The sequence below is a fragment of the Podarcis muralis genome, chromosome 4 (assembly GCF_964188315.1).
Source record: "Podarcis muralis chromosome 4, rPodMur119.hap1.1, whole genome shotgun sequence".
NCBI lineage: Eukaryota > Metazoa > Chordata > Lepidosauria > Squamata > Lacertidae > Podarcis > Podarcis muralis.
The window spans coordinates 17,048,518-17,069,849 of record NC_135658.1 but is presented as its reverse complement, the minus strand read 5'-3'; the positions used below and the strand labels follow the sequence as shown (position 1 = coordinate 17,069,849).

At 43.8% G+C, this 21,332-nt stretch overlaps 1 protein-coding gene across 11 annotated transcripts in view; it reads right to left on the bottom strand.

The window, feature by feature from the left end:
• FAT3 (FAT atypical cadherin 3) overlaps positions 1–21,332 on the bottom strand; it is a 468,770-nt gene that overhangs the window by 228,075 nt on the left and 219,363 nt on the right. For 10 of the 11 annotated variants that reach the window (XM_028726039.2, XM_077926982.1, XM_077926985.1 and 7 more), the window contains exon 3: positions 16,507–16,821. In XM_028726039.2, the coding sequence (XP_028581872.2) occupies positions 16,507–16,821 (315 nt within the window). Of the gene's footprint in view, positions 1–14,488; positions 15,473–16,506; positions 16,822–21,332 lie in introns of those variants that run through there. The other variant, XM_077926990.1, reaches the window with a different exon arrangement.

Here is a 21,332-nt window from a genome sequence, read left to right as displayed (position 1 = left end):
AAGCTTAACTGTTTCATATTTTACGCTTGGTGAATAACACAAATCATAATCTTCGCCTGGAATTTGTTGAAAACCCCTAGCAACTAATCTTGCTTTGTACCTTACAACTTCATTTTTGTCATTCGTTTTAACTCTATAAACCCATTTCGAATCAATAAGTCTCATATCTGGGGTTTGTGGTACAAGAGACCAAGTGTTATGCTCTTTTAAAGAAGCTATCTCGGAGTTCATAGCTTTATACCAATTTGCAGCTTGTTGCTTAGGTAATTTCTGAACATCACTGTAGCTTTTTGGCTCAAAAACTACCTTATTGGCATACACAGTATTAAAATGTTCATCTGCAAATCGTTGTGGCTTCTGTCTCTTTCTATCTGAACGTCTCAGTCCAGAAGGAGAGTCAGACTCCTCAGACTTAATGGGACTAAGTAAACCACTAATTTCAGGTTGTAAATCATTGTCAGATTGAAGAGGTGCCTGTAGGCTAAGCTCACGGTCAGAAAACTCAAGAGAATCTGACCTCCGCTCGGGTGCCTGTGACTTTAAATCATCAAACAATTTATCAGACTCAACAGGCTTTTTGTCTTTTCCCATTAATTCAGAAGCACTATTTCCTGCTGCTTCTTCTGCTGTTTCTTCCTCTTCTTCCTCAGTATTATCTATACCATCAGTATCTTGGAAGATAGCAACTCCATTCCAATTTACAGTTTGTATCATGCTTCTGGTAATATGAAATTTGCCAGTTGCTGGTATGTAAATTCTGTACGCCCCCTGCTGGTAATTTTCCCTGGACACTACGTTCACCCAATTTTTGCTTAGCAGGATAATGCATAATTACATCTGAACCCCAAATGCGGAGGTATTTCAGATTAGGGCGTTTTTTAAACAGTTTCTCATAGGGGGTGACATCTAAACCAGTATGATAACTGCGATTTCTAACGTAACAAAATGCATTAAGTGCTTCAGCCCAAAAGTCTTTGGGCAGATTAGCATCATGCAGATACGTTTTAACCCCTGCCTGTAGGTCACGCTGCACAACTTCAACAAGCCCATTTTGCCAGGGACTTCGGGGGCAAGATAACTCATGAGTAGTCCCCTGCGCTTCCAGGAATTTCTCAAAATCCTCAGAAACAAATTCCCCGCCCCGGTCAGAAAACAGGTTCTTAATTGGTTTGTTAAAGTGCGTTTTTACCCAGTTGCAAAAAACTTTATACTTTTCAAATGCTTGGGACTTCTCAGCTATTGCATAAGTCCAACAGTATCTACTATACTGGTCTATCAGAGTAAGCCAGTACTTAGAACCTCCTAATGATGGTGGGAGTGGCCCAACTAAATCACAATGTACACGCTCAAATGGTTCAGTTACTTTCCTATCTGAGCACCTACCCTTGCGTGCAACCTTAATCTTATTCTTGCAACAGGATAGGCATTGCATAAAGAATTTACATGGTTTTAAGTTGAGGCCATTAACGATATTCTTTGTCTTAATTACATCAGCAAAATTCAGGTGTCCCAGAATTCTGTGCGCCTCATGGACACACCCGGAATGAGGCCTTACATTCCTCAACCCCTGGCTTGACTGTGCTGGTCTGCAATTTATAGGCGATTGGGAGTAGGTGCGAAAATACAGTCTATATAAACCATCAGAGTCCCGGGCATACAATAAACGTTTGTTCCCATCAAAAAACTCACACATTGATTTTAAGAAACGCACAGTTATGCCTTGACGAGCAAAGCACCTTACTGACAATAAATTGTCCACTGACGGGCAGTAAATGCAGTTTGCTATTGTAATGTTTAAAGAGTCAAGTTTAACAGTACCTCTGCCAAGCGACTGCAAGACTTGTGAATTGGCTAAATGTACATTACCAATTTCCTCTTCGAAAGAAATAAGCAAGCTTCGATCATTGCAGATGTGCTGAGATGCTCCAGAGTCTATAATAAAAGACTTCCACTTGGCATCTTTAATTCTTTTACGATTTGTAGTCCAAGCATGAAAAGCTCGCGGCTCGTTTCCGTCTTTACTATACAATGTCTGCTGTTGGGCTGACAACCGTGACTGACGAACAGAAACAGACTTGGGAGTACTTTGCTTTCTTTTGGCTCTGCAGTCCTTTGCAAAATGTCCTTGCTTATTGCAGAACCAACAACGCTTTGCAGCTTTAAATGCAGTTGTATCACCACAGGTTTGCATATGGCGTTCCTCATTCTTTCTGGAAATAGGAGTGCTTATGGCACAAGCCTCCCTTCTATCCAACTCGCCCATTAATCTTGCCGTTACCCCTTCCACAGTTAATTGTGCTGGTGGAACAGCAGATATCTGGCTAGCTATACCATCAAAGTCCTCATTAAGGGAACAAAGGATGATAAAAACATACTGAATATCAGGTATCACCATGTCCCTTCGAATTAATTCGCCGCGTATTGCCTCCAGACGTCTCAAGTGTGCTGCCAAATCACCACCAGGCTGCAACTTCGTCTGGTACAACTGCTTGAAAAACGACAATGCAGATGCTGACTCTTTTCTAACATGCACTGCTGCAAGACTGTCCCACATTTCTTTGGCAGTTTTCTTATTTCTTATATAGACTACTTGCTGGTCGCTGACTGCCAAATCAATTATCGCCCTGGCTTTTGCATCTCCTTTCGACCAAGCATTAGTTACAGGGTCAGGAGGGTCATCAGTTACATAGGTCCATACTTCTCTAGAGGTCAAAAGCGCCTCCACCCGAAAAGACCATAAACTATAGTTCTCATCTGTTAGCTGTGGGAAGACCAGAGCCTTCTCAGCTTCAGGAACCCGGTCAACCATTCTGGAACTCTTCCAGACCCACAAAAAATTACACTAACAGGAGAAGGAGTTTTCAAACCTTTCTCAGAGTCCAAAAATATGCAGTCATCCACTCAGCAGCTGGGCCCATAACCAAAGATGTTGGCTATTTGCAGTATGGTAGCGCTGCAGATAGCTTGCTGGGGAGATCATGCATTAAAAATGAAAAGGACTCAAAAATAACTTAAACAAGGTTTTAATAAGAAAAACAAAAACTCCATTTACACTAAATACATTAACAACCAAGCCAGACCCAACCACCAACCCAAACCCCAGGGTAATGGGAGAGCTAGGTGCTGCTCCTTATATACTAAACCCAAATGCTGACACACCTTAATCAAATACAACTCAGCAGCACCTGCTATGTTTCACAGCTTTAAAGTTGGGTCTCGTTATCTTGCTCTGGCCCTTGCTCTGGCCCCTTTAAGATATACACATCGAGTGGAACAATGATGAACCTTTACATTTAAAGAAACCATTCAACAGCCGCTTGGTAACTCAGAACAGCACCTGGTGGCAAGAACCGGGAAGGGATATAAGGTCAGCATTTCCCTTTGACTCTTTGGAACAGCAACGCGTTCCCTGCCTTGCTGCATTTGGCTTCTGGCTTCCTGATCCTCCCACCCTTGACTTCGTGACTCCTTGCTCCCTGACCCTCGGACCCCTGGCTCCTTGACTCCTTCCTTCTCGACTCTCAGACCCTTGACTTCAAGACTCCTTGCTTCTCGATCCTCAGACCCTTGACTTTGTGACTCCTTGCTTCCTGACCCTTGGACCCCTGACTTCTGGACTCTCATTCCTGCTACTACCCCGTCATCTTGCCCCCGGTCCCGACGTCCTCAGCCAGGACTTCAAGCACCCGTAGACCGGACCGTGACAACAGGATGCTGGACTAGATGGGCCATTTTGCTGATCCAGCAGTCTCTTCCCACCAGAATGGGATCCATTTAAGGTACAGCTGCCACAACACTTCTGGCTTTTCTGCTCACCTAATTCCATTGCTGGCGGAGAAGGCACATTAGAACCATGCAATCAGGGCACTTACTACAATCTATTCCTGCTGCCCTCCTTCCCGGTTGTCAAGAAATAGGCCAACGTAGCGGAGATGAAAGGGGCAGGGAGGGAGAGGAAAGTAAGCCAGGTCTCCGACTGCCAGCTGAGCCAGAGGGAACAAGCAAATTAAGAGCCAAGGCATGGGAGAAACTAGATAGAGAGGGAGCAGAGAAGAAGGGGAGGAATAAAACTGCATATACCACAAGATACGGAGCACACGCCTTCTATATATTTATCACTGAAGCACATACTACACATGCAGTATTTGAGGAAACGAGGGCTTTGAAGGGGGAGGAATCAGTTCTGCGGAGATAAATCATGCAGCAAGGCGACTGGAGACATCAGCCAAAAGCCCCCAGAGCTGCCAAGGAAAGCGGCATTATCTCGGCTCAACAGCCAGCTTGGGATGCTTCCCTTCAAACAGGGCGCAACCCTTCTGTCACTTTCAGACTCTGAGCCTGGAGCTGAAAAACGTCCACCTTCGGAGGCCTGGATGTGGGCCTCTGAACCCACATCAAGGAAAGCCTTCTTCTCGCAATCTCCAAGAGGCAGCTGAAAGTAGCGGGAAAGTTGCCACGCACAAAGTCAACCGGAATCCTATAAGCAAGAGAGTTTGGGGTTTTTTGTGTATGTGTGTGTTTTGGTTTTTTTAACGCATGTGCAATATAACCTCAAGGAGCACTGGGAAAGTTTTAGAAAGGAATTGAGACCGAACTCTGATGTTTAATAAACTGGGTTGCACAGCATCAGCCACAGAGCTCCCTCTTAAGTATTTCACGCACCATTAGCATCTTTATAAAGTATGTGCAAACATTTCGTTTACAATGGCAGCAATGTCCCAACTTCAATGTCAGTCTCAGGATCAGGGGTTGGGGAACCTGCGGATCTCCAGGTTATCTATTAATAAAATATAATTATTTACCACTATTTCCTTATTTTTTAAAAAATCAGAGCAGTTTACAAGCACTGTGCTTAAAAATTAATAATAATAATAATTTATTCAATTTATACACCGTCCTATACCCGGCGATAATATATACACACAAAGACACATACATACATGCCATTAAAACAAGTTAGCGTCCAGAATCAGATCACTGTTTTGGAAACATGTATTCTTAATCGCCTGACAGTATAGAGAAAGGTGTTTTAAAAGTTGAAACAGAAGATGCCTCCTAAACTTCAATTGGCAGAGTATTCCACAGGACTAGGAACATGACACTTAAGAGGCTCAATTTCTTCTTGCTGATCAAATGAGCTTCACCAAATATGGGAACAACCAATGTTGTTGGGGGACACAGGTGGCGCTGTGGGTTAAACCACTGAGCCTAGGACTTGCCGATCAGAAGGTTGGCGGTTCGAATCCCTGTGACGGGGTGAGCTCCCGTTGTTCGGTCCCTGCTCCTGCCAACCTAGCAGTGTGAAAGCACATCAAAGTGCAAGTAGATAAATAGGTACCGCTCCGGCGGGAAGGTAAACGGTGTTTCCGTGTGCTGCTCTGGTTCGCCAGAAGCGGCTTAGTCATGCTGGCCACATGACCCGGAAGCTGTACACCGACTCCCTCGGCCAATAAAACGCCGCAACCCCAGAGTCGGTCACGACTGGACCTAATGGTCAGGGGTCCCTTCACCTTCAATGTTGTTGGATCCGAACTCGCACCAACCCTTAGCAAGCATGGCTAAGGGTCAGGGATGATGAGAGCAGTTCAACAACCCTGCAGTATCTGCGTTTGTTTAGCACTCTTTCAGCCCTCCGACTGGCTTTCTGACTGACTGTGGAAACTCCTTCCTGACCTAATCTAGTTTTAAAACCACTGCAGCAGAGCAGATGAAGAAGCGCTTTCCTTCAGGCCAAGTGGAAGAAGAATTCCCTTTGAAAAGGAGAGCAGGCATGCCTTGTACATCAATTAGTGAATCAGTGTTGTTGTTCTTGTTAAAAAAAAATGAATTACTTTCCAAGAAAGGAAGAGATCATTTGGCAATTTTAGATTTTTTAGAATTATAAAGTATGGCTAGTAAAGTCTATTTATTGGTTTGTTTGTTTCATTTACATCCTACCCCAAAATGGCATGCAGCAGGGGTAGGGAACCATCTTCCTACAGAGGGCCATGAGGCTTCACAAGCAAACTTCCAGGGGCCGCATGCTAGCAATGAGTGGGGCCACATGTAAAAATTAACAGAAATGAAAGAGGTGTGAGCAACTGATGTGGCTCTAGAAGAGGGTATATTCCAGCTACGGAAACCTCAAAGCTTCCTGCGAACACCCCTTCACATTCTCCATCCAGCCAAACAGTCATTATCCTAGGAACACAGTAAGCTGCCTAAGCCAGACCATTGGCCCTTCGACTTTTGTAACGTCAGCTATGATTGGCAGCAGCTGTCCAGGGTTTCAGGCAGGAGTTGAGCCGAGTAATGTCTACAAAGGCACACATACTAGGGTAAAGTGTGTACATATATTAAGGATAACTGCTTTGGAAAAATGTGTGCATTCAGCAAACATGCACGCAAAGGTGTATATTAGGATAAATTGGCACTAAAATGCTGGTAGACATTTTTTAAGAAAGAAAGAAAGGATCACAAAGAGATCAGGTGGAAACGTGGAGAACTTGAAACTGGAAAAATGTGATACTGAAATGGAAAGATTTGCCCATCCCTACTAGGGATGTCCAACCTCCCTAGAAACCAAAGGATGCATACTGCCAGAACCCCGGAAGTCCCGGTGTGCATCACAAAGCAGATGGCCACACCCCTGTGTTCATTTGCATCCACACACACATTTGCTTCCTGGATCAGGGCACCGCATTTCATTTCATTCCAGTTGTGTGGCGAGCTCCTGGCCCTCCCCCCCCCCCGGTAGAAATAATGACACATGACACAATTATTAAAGTTAATGGGCTAAAAAAGGCCACAACTTTGTTGGTTACAGGTTATGAGCGGTATTGGCTTAGGTACTGGAATCTGGACCTAACCGACTATATCTGACTTCAGCCCGTCTGCTTGAAGTCCGGGAAGGGTTAACCACCAGTCCTGCTGATGCACATCAACTAGGAATTCCCTCGGGGTCACCGATAGGCCCTAACCTCCCTAGGCTTCAGACAGGGCCACTCCCCCTGGAATCCTTTAACGGATTACCCTTCAAAATGCGGGGCAGGCGATGGCGCTACCTCCCCTTTTTCCGAGCAGCTGGCGTGCGGGCGGGCAAAGAGGGAGATCCCCAGCCGCGTCCTGCCTTTAAAGGGGCAGGCCACACCCCCAGAGCAAGCCGATTGGCTGGCCAGGGGTGACGCAGCCGGGAATCGAATCCCCCAGTCGTGCAAGGGCTGGCCTCCCACCCCCTGGGCACGTGGAGGGACTGTGAAGCCCACAACCCTACCTCCTCCCTAAGGCGGAAGTGGCTTTGCTCCTTTTGTACCATTCCTTTTTTTCTAAGAGAAGCCCAAAGCTGCTGACAGCAAAGAGAAAAACAAGTCAATTAAGGCAAAATACCAGAGCAAGCAATATAATGAAACAAAGCATACGTCAAAATACAAAACCGGGTCATGGCCATGTCCGTGTTAAAATAATAACACCATAAATCTTTCTAAGCCTCATTGATTCAGGTGGAGCGGTTTTCAGGGAGGAGGTTGCGAGTAGGGAAGGGAATCTCTAATCATTCTCTCTGCATTAATTAGGCTTACCGAGTGTGTGTGTGTGTTCCTGAGCCTAATTGCCGCACAGGAGGTAGAAGGTAAAAAAGTAAGGTAACGGGGTCCCTGGACAGTTCAGTCCAGTAGGATTCAACTATGGGGTGTGGCGCTGGTCTCGCTTTTCAGGACAAGGGAGCCGACATTTGTCCGCAGACAGCTTTCCGGGTCATGTGGCCAGCATGACTAAACCGCTTCCAGCGCAACGGGACACAGTGACGGAAACCAGAGCGCACGGAAATGCCGTTTACCTTTCCACCGCAGCGGTACCTATTTATCTACTTGCACTGGTGTGCTTTTGAACTGCTAGGTTGGCAGGAGCTGGGACAGAGCAACGGGAGCTCACCCCATTGCGGGGATTTGAACCACCAACCTTCCAGTCGGCAAGCCCAAGAGGCTCAGTGATTTAGACCACAGTGCCACCCACAGGAGATATAGGCTCCGGTCACCTAGCGATTCCCCACCAATGAACAATACACATACACTTCGGGTTACCTTGGGCAAGATAAAGCGACTTGCAAATAAAATGAATGAATGAATGAATGAATGAATGAATGAATGAAATGGCTACACACACAAATGATCACAGCCCTTGAGGAGAGCATTTTCTTAAAGCAAGCCCATAGCTGAAAAGGTTGCCCCTCATCCTTGCATATGGTTGTTAATGAATAGAGATGTGTTGTTTTAACTACATCCAAATTAGTTGCACTCAGGGTAAACCCAGTGAAATCAATGGATTTAAGATAGGTCTGTCAATTTCAATGGTTCTATTCTGAGCATGAGCCAGGGAGCAACCCTACACACAAGAAGCTGGTGTAAAAGCAAGGCGGCATAACTTAAGCTGGAGTAAAGTAAACCAGATTCAAACTCCGTGTTGCTGCTGGCTGAGCTGGCCTAAGCCTGACAGTAGCAAAACAAGCCTTTGAAATAGTGCTTGAGGTACACCAGTCTTTTTACCAGCTTAACTCATGCTGCATGACCAAGTCTTGCAGGCTTAGGATTTTGCCTAATTCCCTCTCTTTGGTCCTGCCCCAATCCCATTTTCCGTCAGCAACCATGCTGCAGCATTCTGCACTAAACTGGCATCAGGGTCCTGGGTTGAAGCCTCATTTGGGGCAAAAAGATTCCCGCATTGCAAGGGGTTGAACTAGACAACCTTTGTGGACCCTTCCAATTCTAAGATTCTATATAGTGCACTGCAGTCACCCAATCTTAAAGTCACCAGTGTCTGAACTACTGTGGCAAGGCTCTCCAGGGATGCTTGCAGATGGAGTATCAAGTGTAGTTGCAAACCTTTGCTTCCAGATACTGAGGCTACTTGCACTTCCAGTGACCAGGTAAAGGAAAAGGTGAAGGACCCCTGGACAGTTAAGTCCAGTCAAAGACATAGCTGTCAACTTTCAGATTTGGAAATAAGGGATCAGCAGCCTCGAAAGTAAGGGATCGGCAGCCTCACCTGTCCCGGGGACAGTCTACGGGATATCTAACAATCTGGGATAGCAGCAGGAAGTGCTGCAATAAGGGGATTTCCTGCAAAAAAGGGAAGGTTGACAGCTATGGTCAAAGGCAACTATGAGGTTGCGGCGCTCATCTCACTTTCCAGGCCGAGGGAGCCGGTGTTTGTCCACAGACAGCTTTCTGGATCATGTGGCCAGCATGACTAAACCACTTCTGGCGCAATGGGACACTGTGATGGAAACCAGAGTGCATGGAAATGCCATTTACCTTCCCGCCACAGCAGTACCTATTTATCTACTCGCACTGGTGTGCTTTCAAACTGCTAGGTTGGCAGGATCCAGTGACCAAGCAGGATTCAAAAGTGCCCCCCCACCTACTCCTTCGGGCAGAGTGAAATCCCATTAAAAGTTCAAAAGGCACACAAGAGAATACTTTTAAAAACCCACCCATATTTATGAGGCACATAAACTGACCAGCCTGAAGGCTTAATTGAATATTTTATGGTATGTGCAACATCACCTATGCTTATTGCAGAGCATAAAAGTACCCATGAACCTTTTATCTCTCAGGAGTAAGGGCACATTAAAAGAACGTTTATTTACTGTGTCCAAAAGAAGGGAAAGATGTTCTAAAATGATTGTGGCAGGAAAAGAATCGCTACTTGCTTCAAAGATTCAATTAGGTAATATTATATCTCATGGTATTTTAAAGGGGGGGGGGGTTAGAGTAATCCACATTATTGCTATCCTCATTATTGCTATTAATTTGCACGGCACATTAAACCATAGCTTAGCAAACAAACTATGGTTTAGTTCAATGTTGCGGGAAAGGTTTTACTCTGCTACCCGCCACCTCGCTCCTGCCGACGACTGAACCCATGGTTTGTCCACCCCAAAGAAACCATGAGCAGTAGGCCAAGAACAAACCTTGGTTACTGATTATGGTCTGTGTGAGAGAATACAATCACAAATCCGGGACTGGACATTCCAGCAAGCCAGGCTGTGGCGGTACAGCAGCAGCAGCAGCAGCAGCAGCAGAAACAAGGAAAGAGCAGGGTGAAAACTTTTCAGCAGCCTCCACCAGCACTGAACCCGTTTGTTCTGACTACAGTAAGCCTGCAACTTGCAAGGGGGTTGCGTTCCAGGTATTGTGTCTAAAGCCAAAATTGTGCATAGTCAAAACGTGTTGGATTCAGTGTCAGGTGGGATTGCCAAAGTTGTTTTCCCCCCAGAACCTCACCTGCTTTCCGACTGATTTTATTTATATTTATTTCCCACACACATAAAGCTGAATGCACACAATCAAATGCACCTAAAATGCAGGCTTACTGTACAGTTTGATTTAGTTAAAATATACCGTTTAGTTAAAATATAGTGCAGACTAGGACACCACGGACTTGCATTTATTTAGTTTGAAAGTGTTTAAACTCTTCTATTTGATGAATTATTGTATTTTAATATTTTGCTCGAAGCTGCCCAGAGTGGCTGGGAAATAAATAAATAAATACATAAATAAATCAATAAATATATAAATAAATAATTCTATTGATTTAATATAAAGACTGAATTATTTTTTATTTTATTTTTGCTATAATAGTTCCTATTTTGCTATAATAGTTCCAAGACAATGCTTTCAACGCTGCATAGATTAGAGAGTTTTAACTGTACTGCATCTGACACTTTGGGTCAATTCTATATATCCTAAGCAGCTGAAACTGTTCCATCGCTGGTGGCTGCAGAGCAGAGCAGCTGAAGTTTCTGAAAGGAGGTTCAAGGGCATCCCCACACAGAGAATAACGGCACAATAATCTGATCTACAGTTTCCAAAGGTTTTGTGATGGAGAGAAAGAGGGCACTGCTGGCAAAGGCACAGAACCTGGAGAAGAGCAATCCTGTACTGTAACCGGCTGTTTGGCAGTACCAGCTGATTGTCAAACAATATAATCAGACCCAGTACTTCTCCAAGATGAAAACCTTATGCGTCAGAGGGAGTTCATCCACATCGTATGGGAATACCATGGGACTGGCTATTGCATTCTGCCTGGTGCTCCCGTTTGTCGCAAGACTTCTTTCTTTTTTTAAAAAAAAAAAGTGTGTGATGGTTTGAATTAAAATTCACTGCTTCCCTCGGAGCACAAAAAATTGCAATAAATCAATGCAATAAATTACTGCTATGCTTTGCTGTGAAATTAACACCCATATATGGGAAATAAAGCGGCAAATTTATGGCTGCAATCAATCTGTTTTAATGTATATAACTCCATCATGTGTTTTATTTACCTTCCCACCATTCCCTGCCTCTTACTCAGGGGTCAGCAAACTTTTTCAGCAGGGGGCTGGTCCACTGTCCCTCAGACCTTGTGGAGGGCCGGGCTATATTTTGAGGGGGGGGGGGATGAATGAATTCCTATGCACACTGGGAAGAATGGGGCGGGGGATTCTAGAGTAAAGTTATGAAGCTCTTGCTCAAAACCATGGTTTGTCTTTTTTATGTCTGGAAGAACCAACTATAGCTAGCAAAACCATAGTTTGATATCATGGACCTCTGCCCTGAATCAAATGGAGGGGAACCAACATTGAGGCATGATAATGTGAACCAGTACAATGCCTGTTTAAATTATGTGTAGTTAGAAAGAAGGAACAGATTTTTAAACCCCATCGTTTTCATACATATGTATTATGCAAAGTAGTGGCGCTGTGGTCTAAACCACAGAGCCTAGGACTTGCCGATCAGAAGGTCGGCGGTTAGAATCCTCGCGACGGGGTGAGTTCCCGTTGCTTGGTCCCTGCTCCTGCCAACCTAGCAGTTTGAAAGCACGTCAAAGTGCAAGGAGATAAATAGGTACCGCTCCGGCGGGAAGGTAAACGGTGTTTCCGGGCGCTGCTCTGGTTCGCCAGAAGCGGTTAATCACGCTGGCCACATGACCCGGAAGCTGTACGCCAGCTCCCTTGGCCAGTAAAGCGAGATGAGCACCACAATCCCAGAGTCGTCCGCGACCGCACCTAACGGTCAGGGGTCCCTTTACCTATTATGCAAAGCAGCTTGCAATACTTAAAGCATATAGAATATGCATGTTAAAATATAACAAGCAAACATAATGAGAGTGTGCATAGCTGATGAAAAAGCATGCACAGAGAAATGACCAAAGTTAGTACTGTAGACAATATGCAACCTTTCTTAAACTTGGCAAAACAACAACAACAAAGGGTCTGACCATTCTTTTGACTTGTAAATACTCTATATGCAAAATGCATGCACACATTTTAATGGCTTCAGTATAATGGCATGTGTTTGTTTTGTCAATGTGACGGGACAGTTGGTTGCATAAATTATGCATAGACCATGGTTAATGCTTAAGCCTGCAGCATGAAGAATAACAAAGGAGGAGTCAAGTAATTAATCATATTGGGAAGTACAGTTCATCTAGAATTCTAGGCTACATTCTAAATAGGTTACATACATACATACATACATACATACATACATACATACATACATATTATCTTGCTCTTATTTTTTTTATCAAGGGTGATAAGTTGGCAGCCTAAACCAATCTTCTTTGACTCCTGCAAATGTCAATCAAGACATAACATCCAAAACTACTGGACATGTTGAAGGGACCTGGAGTCCAATACATAATGATTTCTTTGGCCTACAGTGTCAGTTGGGAAGGGGTATGGAGTGAGGGAAATGTTTTCAAAAGTTGTAGAATTATCCCACACTATAATGCTACATATCTAATATATGGAAGCAAATGTGTGAATTGTTTAGGCAGCAAATGACTTATATTACAGAGCATCATCACCACCATCATCACCATTTATTTATTTATTTATCATTTACTTATTATTTATTGAATATACACACATCCATGGCAGTTCACTGATGAAGGAACTGGAGAACACAATTTATCTGGGGGGTTTTGCTGCCTTAAGTTTGTATCCGTACCACAGCTTGCCGTTTAGCAGAAATTGTACGATTTTGGTGTTTCAATTTGTTTTTAACAGGTCTGTGGCCGTACAATAAAATTTGTCGTTGCTGCGGGAGAAATCGGTGGCTCTTCAAGAATACAGAAGCAACTGGTGACTGCAGCGGTAAGACATACCTGGCAGATACCCAACCTGCCTTCTTAAAAAGGAAAAGTGATTTCACAATCACTCTAGGCAACACGGTTATACCCATGTTGGTTTTGTGTGTGTTTTACATGCTCAAAAAGCCATGCCGCAGTTTAGCTTTTGTCCCTTCCATTCCAAAGCAACCCCATGAACGGGTTGATCTTAACACCTCTTGCAGAGTAAGCTTGTTCGAAGCATGATCTCTCTCTCCCACGTGGCCCTGCATGTTCGAAGAACATCACTAATATCTACTGGTTTATGAAGACTTCATTTCAGAAAACTGAGGTTTTACGGATACGAACTCATTGTAGGTGCATGTGCTGTGCCTCACGGTTTGAAATTTGCATCTGTAGTACTATGAAAGGCTTTCCAGACTAATGAAGAAGCAAAATAAATTACAGGGCTACATGGAAAACCTAAAATGTGTTTCCAGAACCTATTACATTTGAAGAATCCAAGGGAGGGTTTTAAAAGCATCTCTTGAAATCAGACTCAAGAGTGAACCAGTAACACAAGGAAGTCTTTGTATAGACAGCCATCAAAATACAAAATTCAAGGTTGTATAGCGGGCGGACATACCGGTGCAGTTAGAGGAGGCATCGATAGTTTAATAACATTAGAGGCGCGGGGGGGGGGGGGGATTTCCCCAAAAGCTTAAGAAAATGCTTAAAATGTAGTTTAAAAGCCTTGGTAAAGAAAGGATTCTGGCTAGCCTTTGCTGTTCTTAAGAGCACTAACAAAAGAAGGGCTTTGTTGTTGTTTAGTTGTTTAGTCATATCCAACTCTTTGTGACCCCATGGACCAGAGCACGCCAGGCACTTCTGTCTTCCACTGCCTCCCGCACTTTGGTCAAACTCATGCTGGTAGCTTCGAGAACACTGCCCAACCATCTCGTCCTCTGTCGTCCCCTTCTCCTTGTGCCCTCAGTCTTTCCCAACATCAGGGTCTTTTCCAGGGAGTCTTCTCTTCTCATGAGGTGGCCAGAGTATTGGAGCCTCAGCTTCACAATCTGTCCTTCCGGTGAGCACTCAGGGCTGATTTCCTTCAGAATGGATCGGTTTGTTCTTCTTGCAGTCCATGGGACTCTCAAGAGTCTCCTCCAGCACCATAATTCAAAAACATCCATTCTTTGGCGATCAGCCTTCTTTATGGTCCAGCTTTCACTTCCATACATCACTACTGGGAAAACCATAGCTTTTACTATATGGACGTTTGTTGGCAAGGTGATGTCTCTGCTTTTTAAGATGCTGTCTAGGTTTGTCATTGCTTTTCTCCCAAGAAGCAGGCGTCTTTCAATTTTGTGATTGCTGTCACCATCTGCAGTGATCATGGAGCCCAAGAAAGTAAAATCTCTTACTGCCTCCATTTCTTCCCCTTCTATTTGCCAGGAGGTGATGGGACTCCTTCATGGATCACTGCCTTGCCGTGGCGAAGGGGCTTGAATAACTAAGAGAAGCTATGAGCTATGCCATGCAGGGCCACCCAAGACGGACAGGTCATAGTGGAGAATTTTGACTGAATGTGATCCACCTGGAGCAGGAACCGGCAAGCTACTCCAGTTTCCCTGCCACGAAAACACCATGGACAAAGACAACAGGTATGGTATATAAAGAAGGGCTACATCTGGTTGAATCCAGAAGATAGTGCTCCCCCAAATTTAAAGAGGGTGGAATTCCTCAGTCTGGTTGAAATCCTTTAACTACAGGCCTTAAATAGATTAACATCTGTATAAACAGGAAATGTTCACTGGCTGATACTATCACATTGTCAAAATAGGTATGTATCATTTCATAGGATACCTGAACACCTGAACTCCAGGGTGACATAATCATTAAACCAAGGCTATCCAAGGTCACAAAATGTGAGAATTATCTGCATTTTTGTTTAATGCATACATCAATTTGTTTACAAACCTATATGATTTCCTGTTTAATTCTTCACTCTTACATCATGACTAATTGCATGGGTTGATTTAACGCTAAGTGGCAGTTACGAAAAAGACAACCACCCATCAGCCATCAAACTGAGCACTGTGGGAGTCCTTAAGAGCTATTTCTTCATGGGATTATTCCTTGCTGCACAATTCCAATTAAACAGAGACCGTCTAATCAGCACTACGCTTCCCTCAACACAGCCAAGAGACTTCTTAGGACAAAGACACCTCTAAGCTGCAACTCGGATGACAGAACTACCAGTTTTTCACCCTCTTCATGCGTCAAGGACAGTTCATAATTGCTAGATTGGTTGACAGCTGATGAAGACTTCCCCAGTTAAGCCATGACAAATGTAGCTCAGGGTCTGGCTACCATTTCGGTATGTTCTCATTAAGGCACATATCTGAAAAGATGTGCAATAATCATATAAAATCTTTTGTTGACACCAGGGTTGCAAATTTTTCTGCTTCACTAAGTTCAATAGTGTTGCAGGAACCCCCCCCCCAATCCTTCAGTTTGTACAAACATCACACACACACACACACACACACACACACACACACACCCCATACACGGCGTTTCTGTTATAAATTCATAGTAAATCAACCATACATCGGATTTACACCGGTCCACTTTTATTTTGCTCCATGAAGGACTATCAAAGGGGGACGGTTTGATACAGGATGGCCATAATTAAGCGTACCAACACGTACTCAGGAGCCCTACCCAGTTGGCATGACAACCTTGATGGTCCCAGACAGAAGACCATCAAGGTCACAAAGGACTTGCATATGGGAGTGGATTCAACACGGACTGGAACAAAGGACAATGATCAGATCTTCCCTCTGGGGGTAGGAAACTGCCAACTCCCCTTTGTCCTCTGGAAATGGCTCATGGGGAGGGGGAAAGGAGGAACCAGCCAGGTGACAAGATACTCAGGTTACCTCCATAACTCCTCCCTCAACCCCTCCTTTTTGTGATGTGTCAATGATGTAGTCATGCTGTAGTTGTGATGTAGTTCTAGGGGTGTAGGTTGGGGGATTAGTAACTAATAAAATTTGGGGTCTTCTTTTGTTCTGGGCTTCCATTTTGTTCCACCTTGTGTCAGGTGGGAGTCCTGTTGCGACAGTCTTCAATAAAGACCAAGCCTACTGGCTGCTGTTTTGCTCTGGTATTCCTGGCTGGTGACCTTGTTTTTTGTCCAAGGGAGCCCACAAATTCGTCCATTAACAAGACACAATGAATGGATGCAAACCCCAAATAAATATGAAGCCACTAGCACCATGTTGGTTTCTGCCCTATGCATCTCCCTATTCGCAACAGCTTAACGAAAGGCTGCTCTAGAAAGAGATAAAACACTATGTACACATTAAATCTGCCAATCATTTGTACACATATCGTGTCAACAGCATACAAGGTTGGAAGACATCTCCTTACCTGTTTTGGTATTGATGATGAAAAAGTTCTGAGGGTTCCCACTGGTAATCCTATAGGTCATCTTTTCATTCGTGCTGGAGTCAGGATCCTGAGCCTGTATCTGAATAACCGATACATCCTTAGGAGAGTTTTCCAAAACAGATGGGTAATATATGGGTTCAGAAGTCAACGGGGCGTTGTCGTTCACATCTTCAACCTCAATGTAGACCTCGATGGTGGTATAAAGTGGAACAACACCACGATCTGTTGCATACACAGTTAACCAGTAGGACTGAGTCGTCTCTCGGTCCAGGATATCTGCAGTATAGATAACTCCTGCAAAAAAAGACGTGAGGGGGGAAAAGAGATTCAGGATCGTTGTTGAAGATAAGAAAACATAACTGTTTCAAACACAAGGATGCCCCATTAAGGAAACATGAGAAAGCATTCTGAAGCCATTGTGTGTTCTTGATTTAAACAATATGGCTGTTACATTCAAGTCAGCATGTGGACATATCACATCAGTTTTTGGTTATGCGCATCCTTCTTTTCTTCCATTTTCCCTCTCAGATTCCTCCCTTCTTCTCCCATTTCATCATTATCCTGGAGCACTCATTACTAGCTGCATATTCCCACATGCATACCACGAGCACATGCTGATATATGTCAAGTCTGAGGTTATCATTCATTCATTCATGACATTCAAAACACTGAAATTACACTAAAGCTCTGTTTTTGCATTCAGGTAATGCATTTCATGGACAGGCATGGAGGTAGCATAACAGGCTCTGCCTCTCACCTTACACAGACTCACTGAAGGGTCGGACAGAGCCACTGTGCATACGCGAGGAAGGCTGCATTACATGGGAGCAAGCAACTGCCATCAAACAGCTCCTCAATTCCAAAGAGCCTTTCATGGATTCAGCTGCCCATGCAAGTGTTCAATGGATGCGGATAAACAGAGGCTGCACATGGCCCCCAAAGGCTTTCCATTGGACCCCTGAATGGGGCATCCTTTTTGCACAAAGGTGTTTCATTTTTTGGAGCTTTGCAAACTGAGAATTGGACTTCTTTGGACTGTTTCTCGACGGCCTCACTTGAGTTTTCCCTAAAGTGGTTTTAGTAACCATTCCTTGCTTACAATGAAGGTTTTATGATGGATTGACTTCTGCAAATGTTGCACTGAGAATTTAAATGGTTTGATTTCAGCAGCATGAATCAAACATTCCCAGTCCTGCTTAGAAGAGGCAAAAGTGCCACAACAATTACCAAACAGTGCGGTTAGCATTAAGCATACAGTGATGATCTAAACCAAGTCCTGCTTCTAAAGCCAGAAAGTGCAACTATGTAATTCCACCACTTTTGGTCATCCTAATCCATCATTAATATTCAGGGATGAAATGTTTTGAAAGAGATAGTCCAGGACCAAATAATAAGAGAGATATTAGCAGGAAAGCTTCAGGGCAAAATGGGAGGGAAAGAAAGTTGGGTTCAGCTACCGATGGTAGTTGAAGAGTTTAAGTACATCAATTTGTCATTCACAGGAGAAAGATTTAGCTCCTGGGCAGTGCTAATAGAGAATTTTTGATTATGCCACCCTCTGAACACTTCTCTGAGACTGCCTAGTCTTATGGAAGGTTTCAAACAGCTAGCATGTGATTCTTCCCACAAGGAAGAATCTTTCTTTGTGTACAGCTATTTTAAACCCAGGTGCCCTGAACCAATCCTGACCTCCAAAGGCAAAGTTTTAAAATGTCTAAAATTAATAAGCCAATGAAGAACAGAAAACCACCACCTGGCAACAGAGAGGAAATCAGAGTTGACAGATTCATGCATCCTTAGGTACAGGGCACCTCTCCCCTGGAAAGCTTTCGGTTAACAATATTGTTTTCAATATCGTTTCCTCTGCTGAGTTAACGTCACTGTTAATCTCCTATATTAATTGGCTCCTATGAAGCATCTTGAAACAATTTCACGATACAATAAAAACCTACGTAAAACCGGTTGAAACAATTACATATATAAAAACAACTTCAAATCCAATACAAATACCAGACTGGGATTTTTAAAAATCCACTCAGAAGGCTTGCTGAAGTGTTGTTTCAAAGTGTATTTTTGTTGTGGCTGTAAAGTGGGCTTCTTGGAAAAACAACAGAGAAATACTTTGTTGTATCAATAAAGCAGATACAAGGCAAATGCTACGCTTCTGCGGACGAAATGCCAAACATTCGTCCGTTATTTTACAGAAAAGCAAACTTTGCTAGCGTATTAAGGAACCCACTGCCTAAAATCCCACACAAATGCACAACCTCCCCTCTCTTCATTCCCCCAGTGAGGTGCCCCAAACTGGTCACCTGGAAGAAGCCTCCATAATTAGCGGCAAAGCTCCACCTTGTCTTTGGTCTGTGTAAAACAGGAAGCGATACATATGCTAAAAAGAACAAGGTCCATTTATCTCTGATTTAAGCCCTATGCATATTTATGTGCAAATTCAAAATACCCTTAAGGCTCTTGGCGGTGTGCCAATGCAGCTTTCGTTGATGGATAGGCTGAGAAGAACTTATCTGCTTCCCATAAGCTGCCTCTACTTTCTCTAAGCCGAGTCTTTTGAGGCTCCACTTTGCATGGAGTTTAGGCAGGATTGGAGGTGCCACAGATATCTTTATTTTCTGATTCCGAAAGCCCAACACACACTCGCATATTCCCTGGCTGTGCCACGAATAACAGTACAGTGGTACCTCGGGTGAAGTACTTAATTCGTTCCGGAGGTCCGTACTTAACCTGAAACTGTTCTTAACCTGAAGCACCACTTTAGCTGCCACACCGCCGGAGCACAATTTCTGTTCTCATCCTGAAGCAAAGTTCTTAACCTGAAGCACTATTTCTGGGTTAGCGGAGTCTGTAACCTGAAGCGTATGTAACCTGAAGCATATGTAACCCGAGGTACCACTGTATGAGAGGAGTCAGGAACCAGGGTATAAAGTCAACCAAAGAGCAAAGTCAGAACCAAAAGACAAAGAAGGAGGCAGGATAAAGTTGGATATCCAGAACCAGTGTCTTCAAAAGGACACAGGAACATACCTAAGTTCAAGCTCAAGAAAGACTTGCTATGACTAAGTTTGTTTTTGACAATCACGTTTTTGTTTCAGAAAGCCTATCCAGTCATGGAAATTTAACACAAAAACTTATCATGTATAGTTAGTTTTTTTAAAACAACAACAACACCTGCTGGTTTTGTTTTGATAAAAAATTATGGCAACATGTTTCTAAGGGTTTTGTTTTAGCTGCTATTTTTCAATGAATACTTGAGTCTAATCAGGACACTTTCCCCTGCTCTTAAGTGTCCATGCAAACTGCTGTTAGGAAGCTGTGAGGCCCAGTTGGCTCATAAATTACTTCCTGCACACGACTGGGTGAGGTTAGAGGTCTGCTCTACAAGGGAGAGATGATGCTAATGTACATGATGAATTTGTCCACGACTGCAGCTAAGAGTACGGAATATGTGAATATTCTCCTCGGATATCTGGAGACTTGATTGCGCAAGTTGTTGGGCAAATTAGGCAAGCACAGGAATAATTGGGGGGGGGGGAGCATTCAACTGCCAGGGATTTGAATGAGAACAACACAGATTAAAAGCGCTTGCGTGTGTGATGTGCAGGAATGATTTCAACGTGTGTTGTACTGCTGAGAAGTCTGCTTCTGAATGGGGATCTCAATGCACAAGAATGCCAAAAGGAGTGCACAATGCAGAACAATGATGCAGAAAATAGCCAGAAATATCCCAAACAAACAGTGCCGGTGTTCAGAAAGGCAGAAACGCCCACAACAATAGACCGAAAGCTGTTTGCACATCTTTATCCAGGAAGGTGAGTTCCTTTATTAATATGCAAGTAGAACTTCAAGTGTACGCTAACAAATGCTTGCCTCAGCAATCCAAAAACCAAAGTTGTGCCATTAGCTGGTGCAAATCAAAACATATTTGCATCAGGGTTCTTTAGTTTGTCTAATTAATTCTGATTACTAAGGTCGGAGTAGGGAGTACCAGTCAAGTTTACCCCTTATGTTAATGCACACTCTGTCTCCAAAGGAAACGATGAACATGGAAGAGTTTAAGCGATATAGAAAGCTGCCAGCCAGTGGCTTAGTCGGGGGGGGGGGGGGACCTGTGCCCCTCCAGTTGTAGCTGGACTCCAATTCCCATCAGCCCTAGTCAACATGGCTAAAGCTCAAGAATGATGGGAGTTGCAAACATGGAACATCTGGAGGACTGCACGCCCCCTACTCCTGAATTAAGCAATGTAATTGTATATCTCCATTGGCTGCATGGTGGATAAAAATCAATGATTATTTTTAAAAAAAACAGATTTTAAAAAATTTAAATCAGATTTTTTAAATACAATGCTTTTGGAGGAAAAGTCTTTCTAAAGATAAAACAAAAAAAAAATTCCTTCCAGTAGCACCTTAAAGACCAACTAAGTTAGTTCTTGGTATGAGCTTTCGTGTGCATGCACACTTCTTCAGATACACAGTGTATCTGTGTGTATACAGTGTATCTGTGTGTATAACTAACTTAGTTGGTCTTTAAGGTGCTACTGGAAGGAATTTTTTTTGTTTTGACTATGGCAGACCAACACGGCTACCTATCTGTAACTTTCTAAAGATAGTTTTCTATTTACCGTATTTTTTGCTCCAGAGGGTGCACCGGACTATAGGGCGCACCTAATTTTTAGGGGGGGGGGGAATAAAGAAAAAAAAATACCCCCCCCCCCAGCCGTGGGGCTGGGGAAGCCCAGTGGGAACTCCCACCGCACTCAGAAGGCTTGCGGATAGCTGCTTGAAGCCTGCAT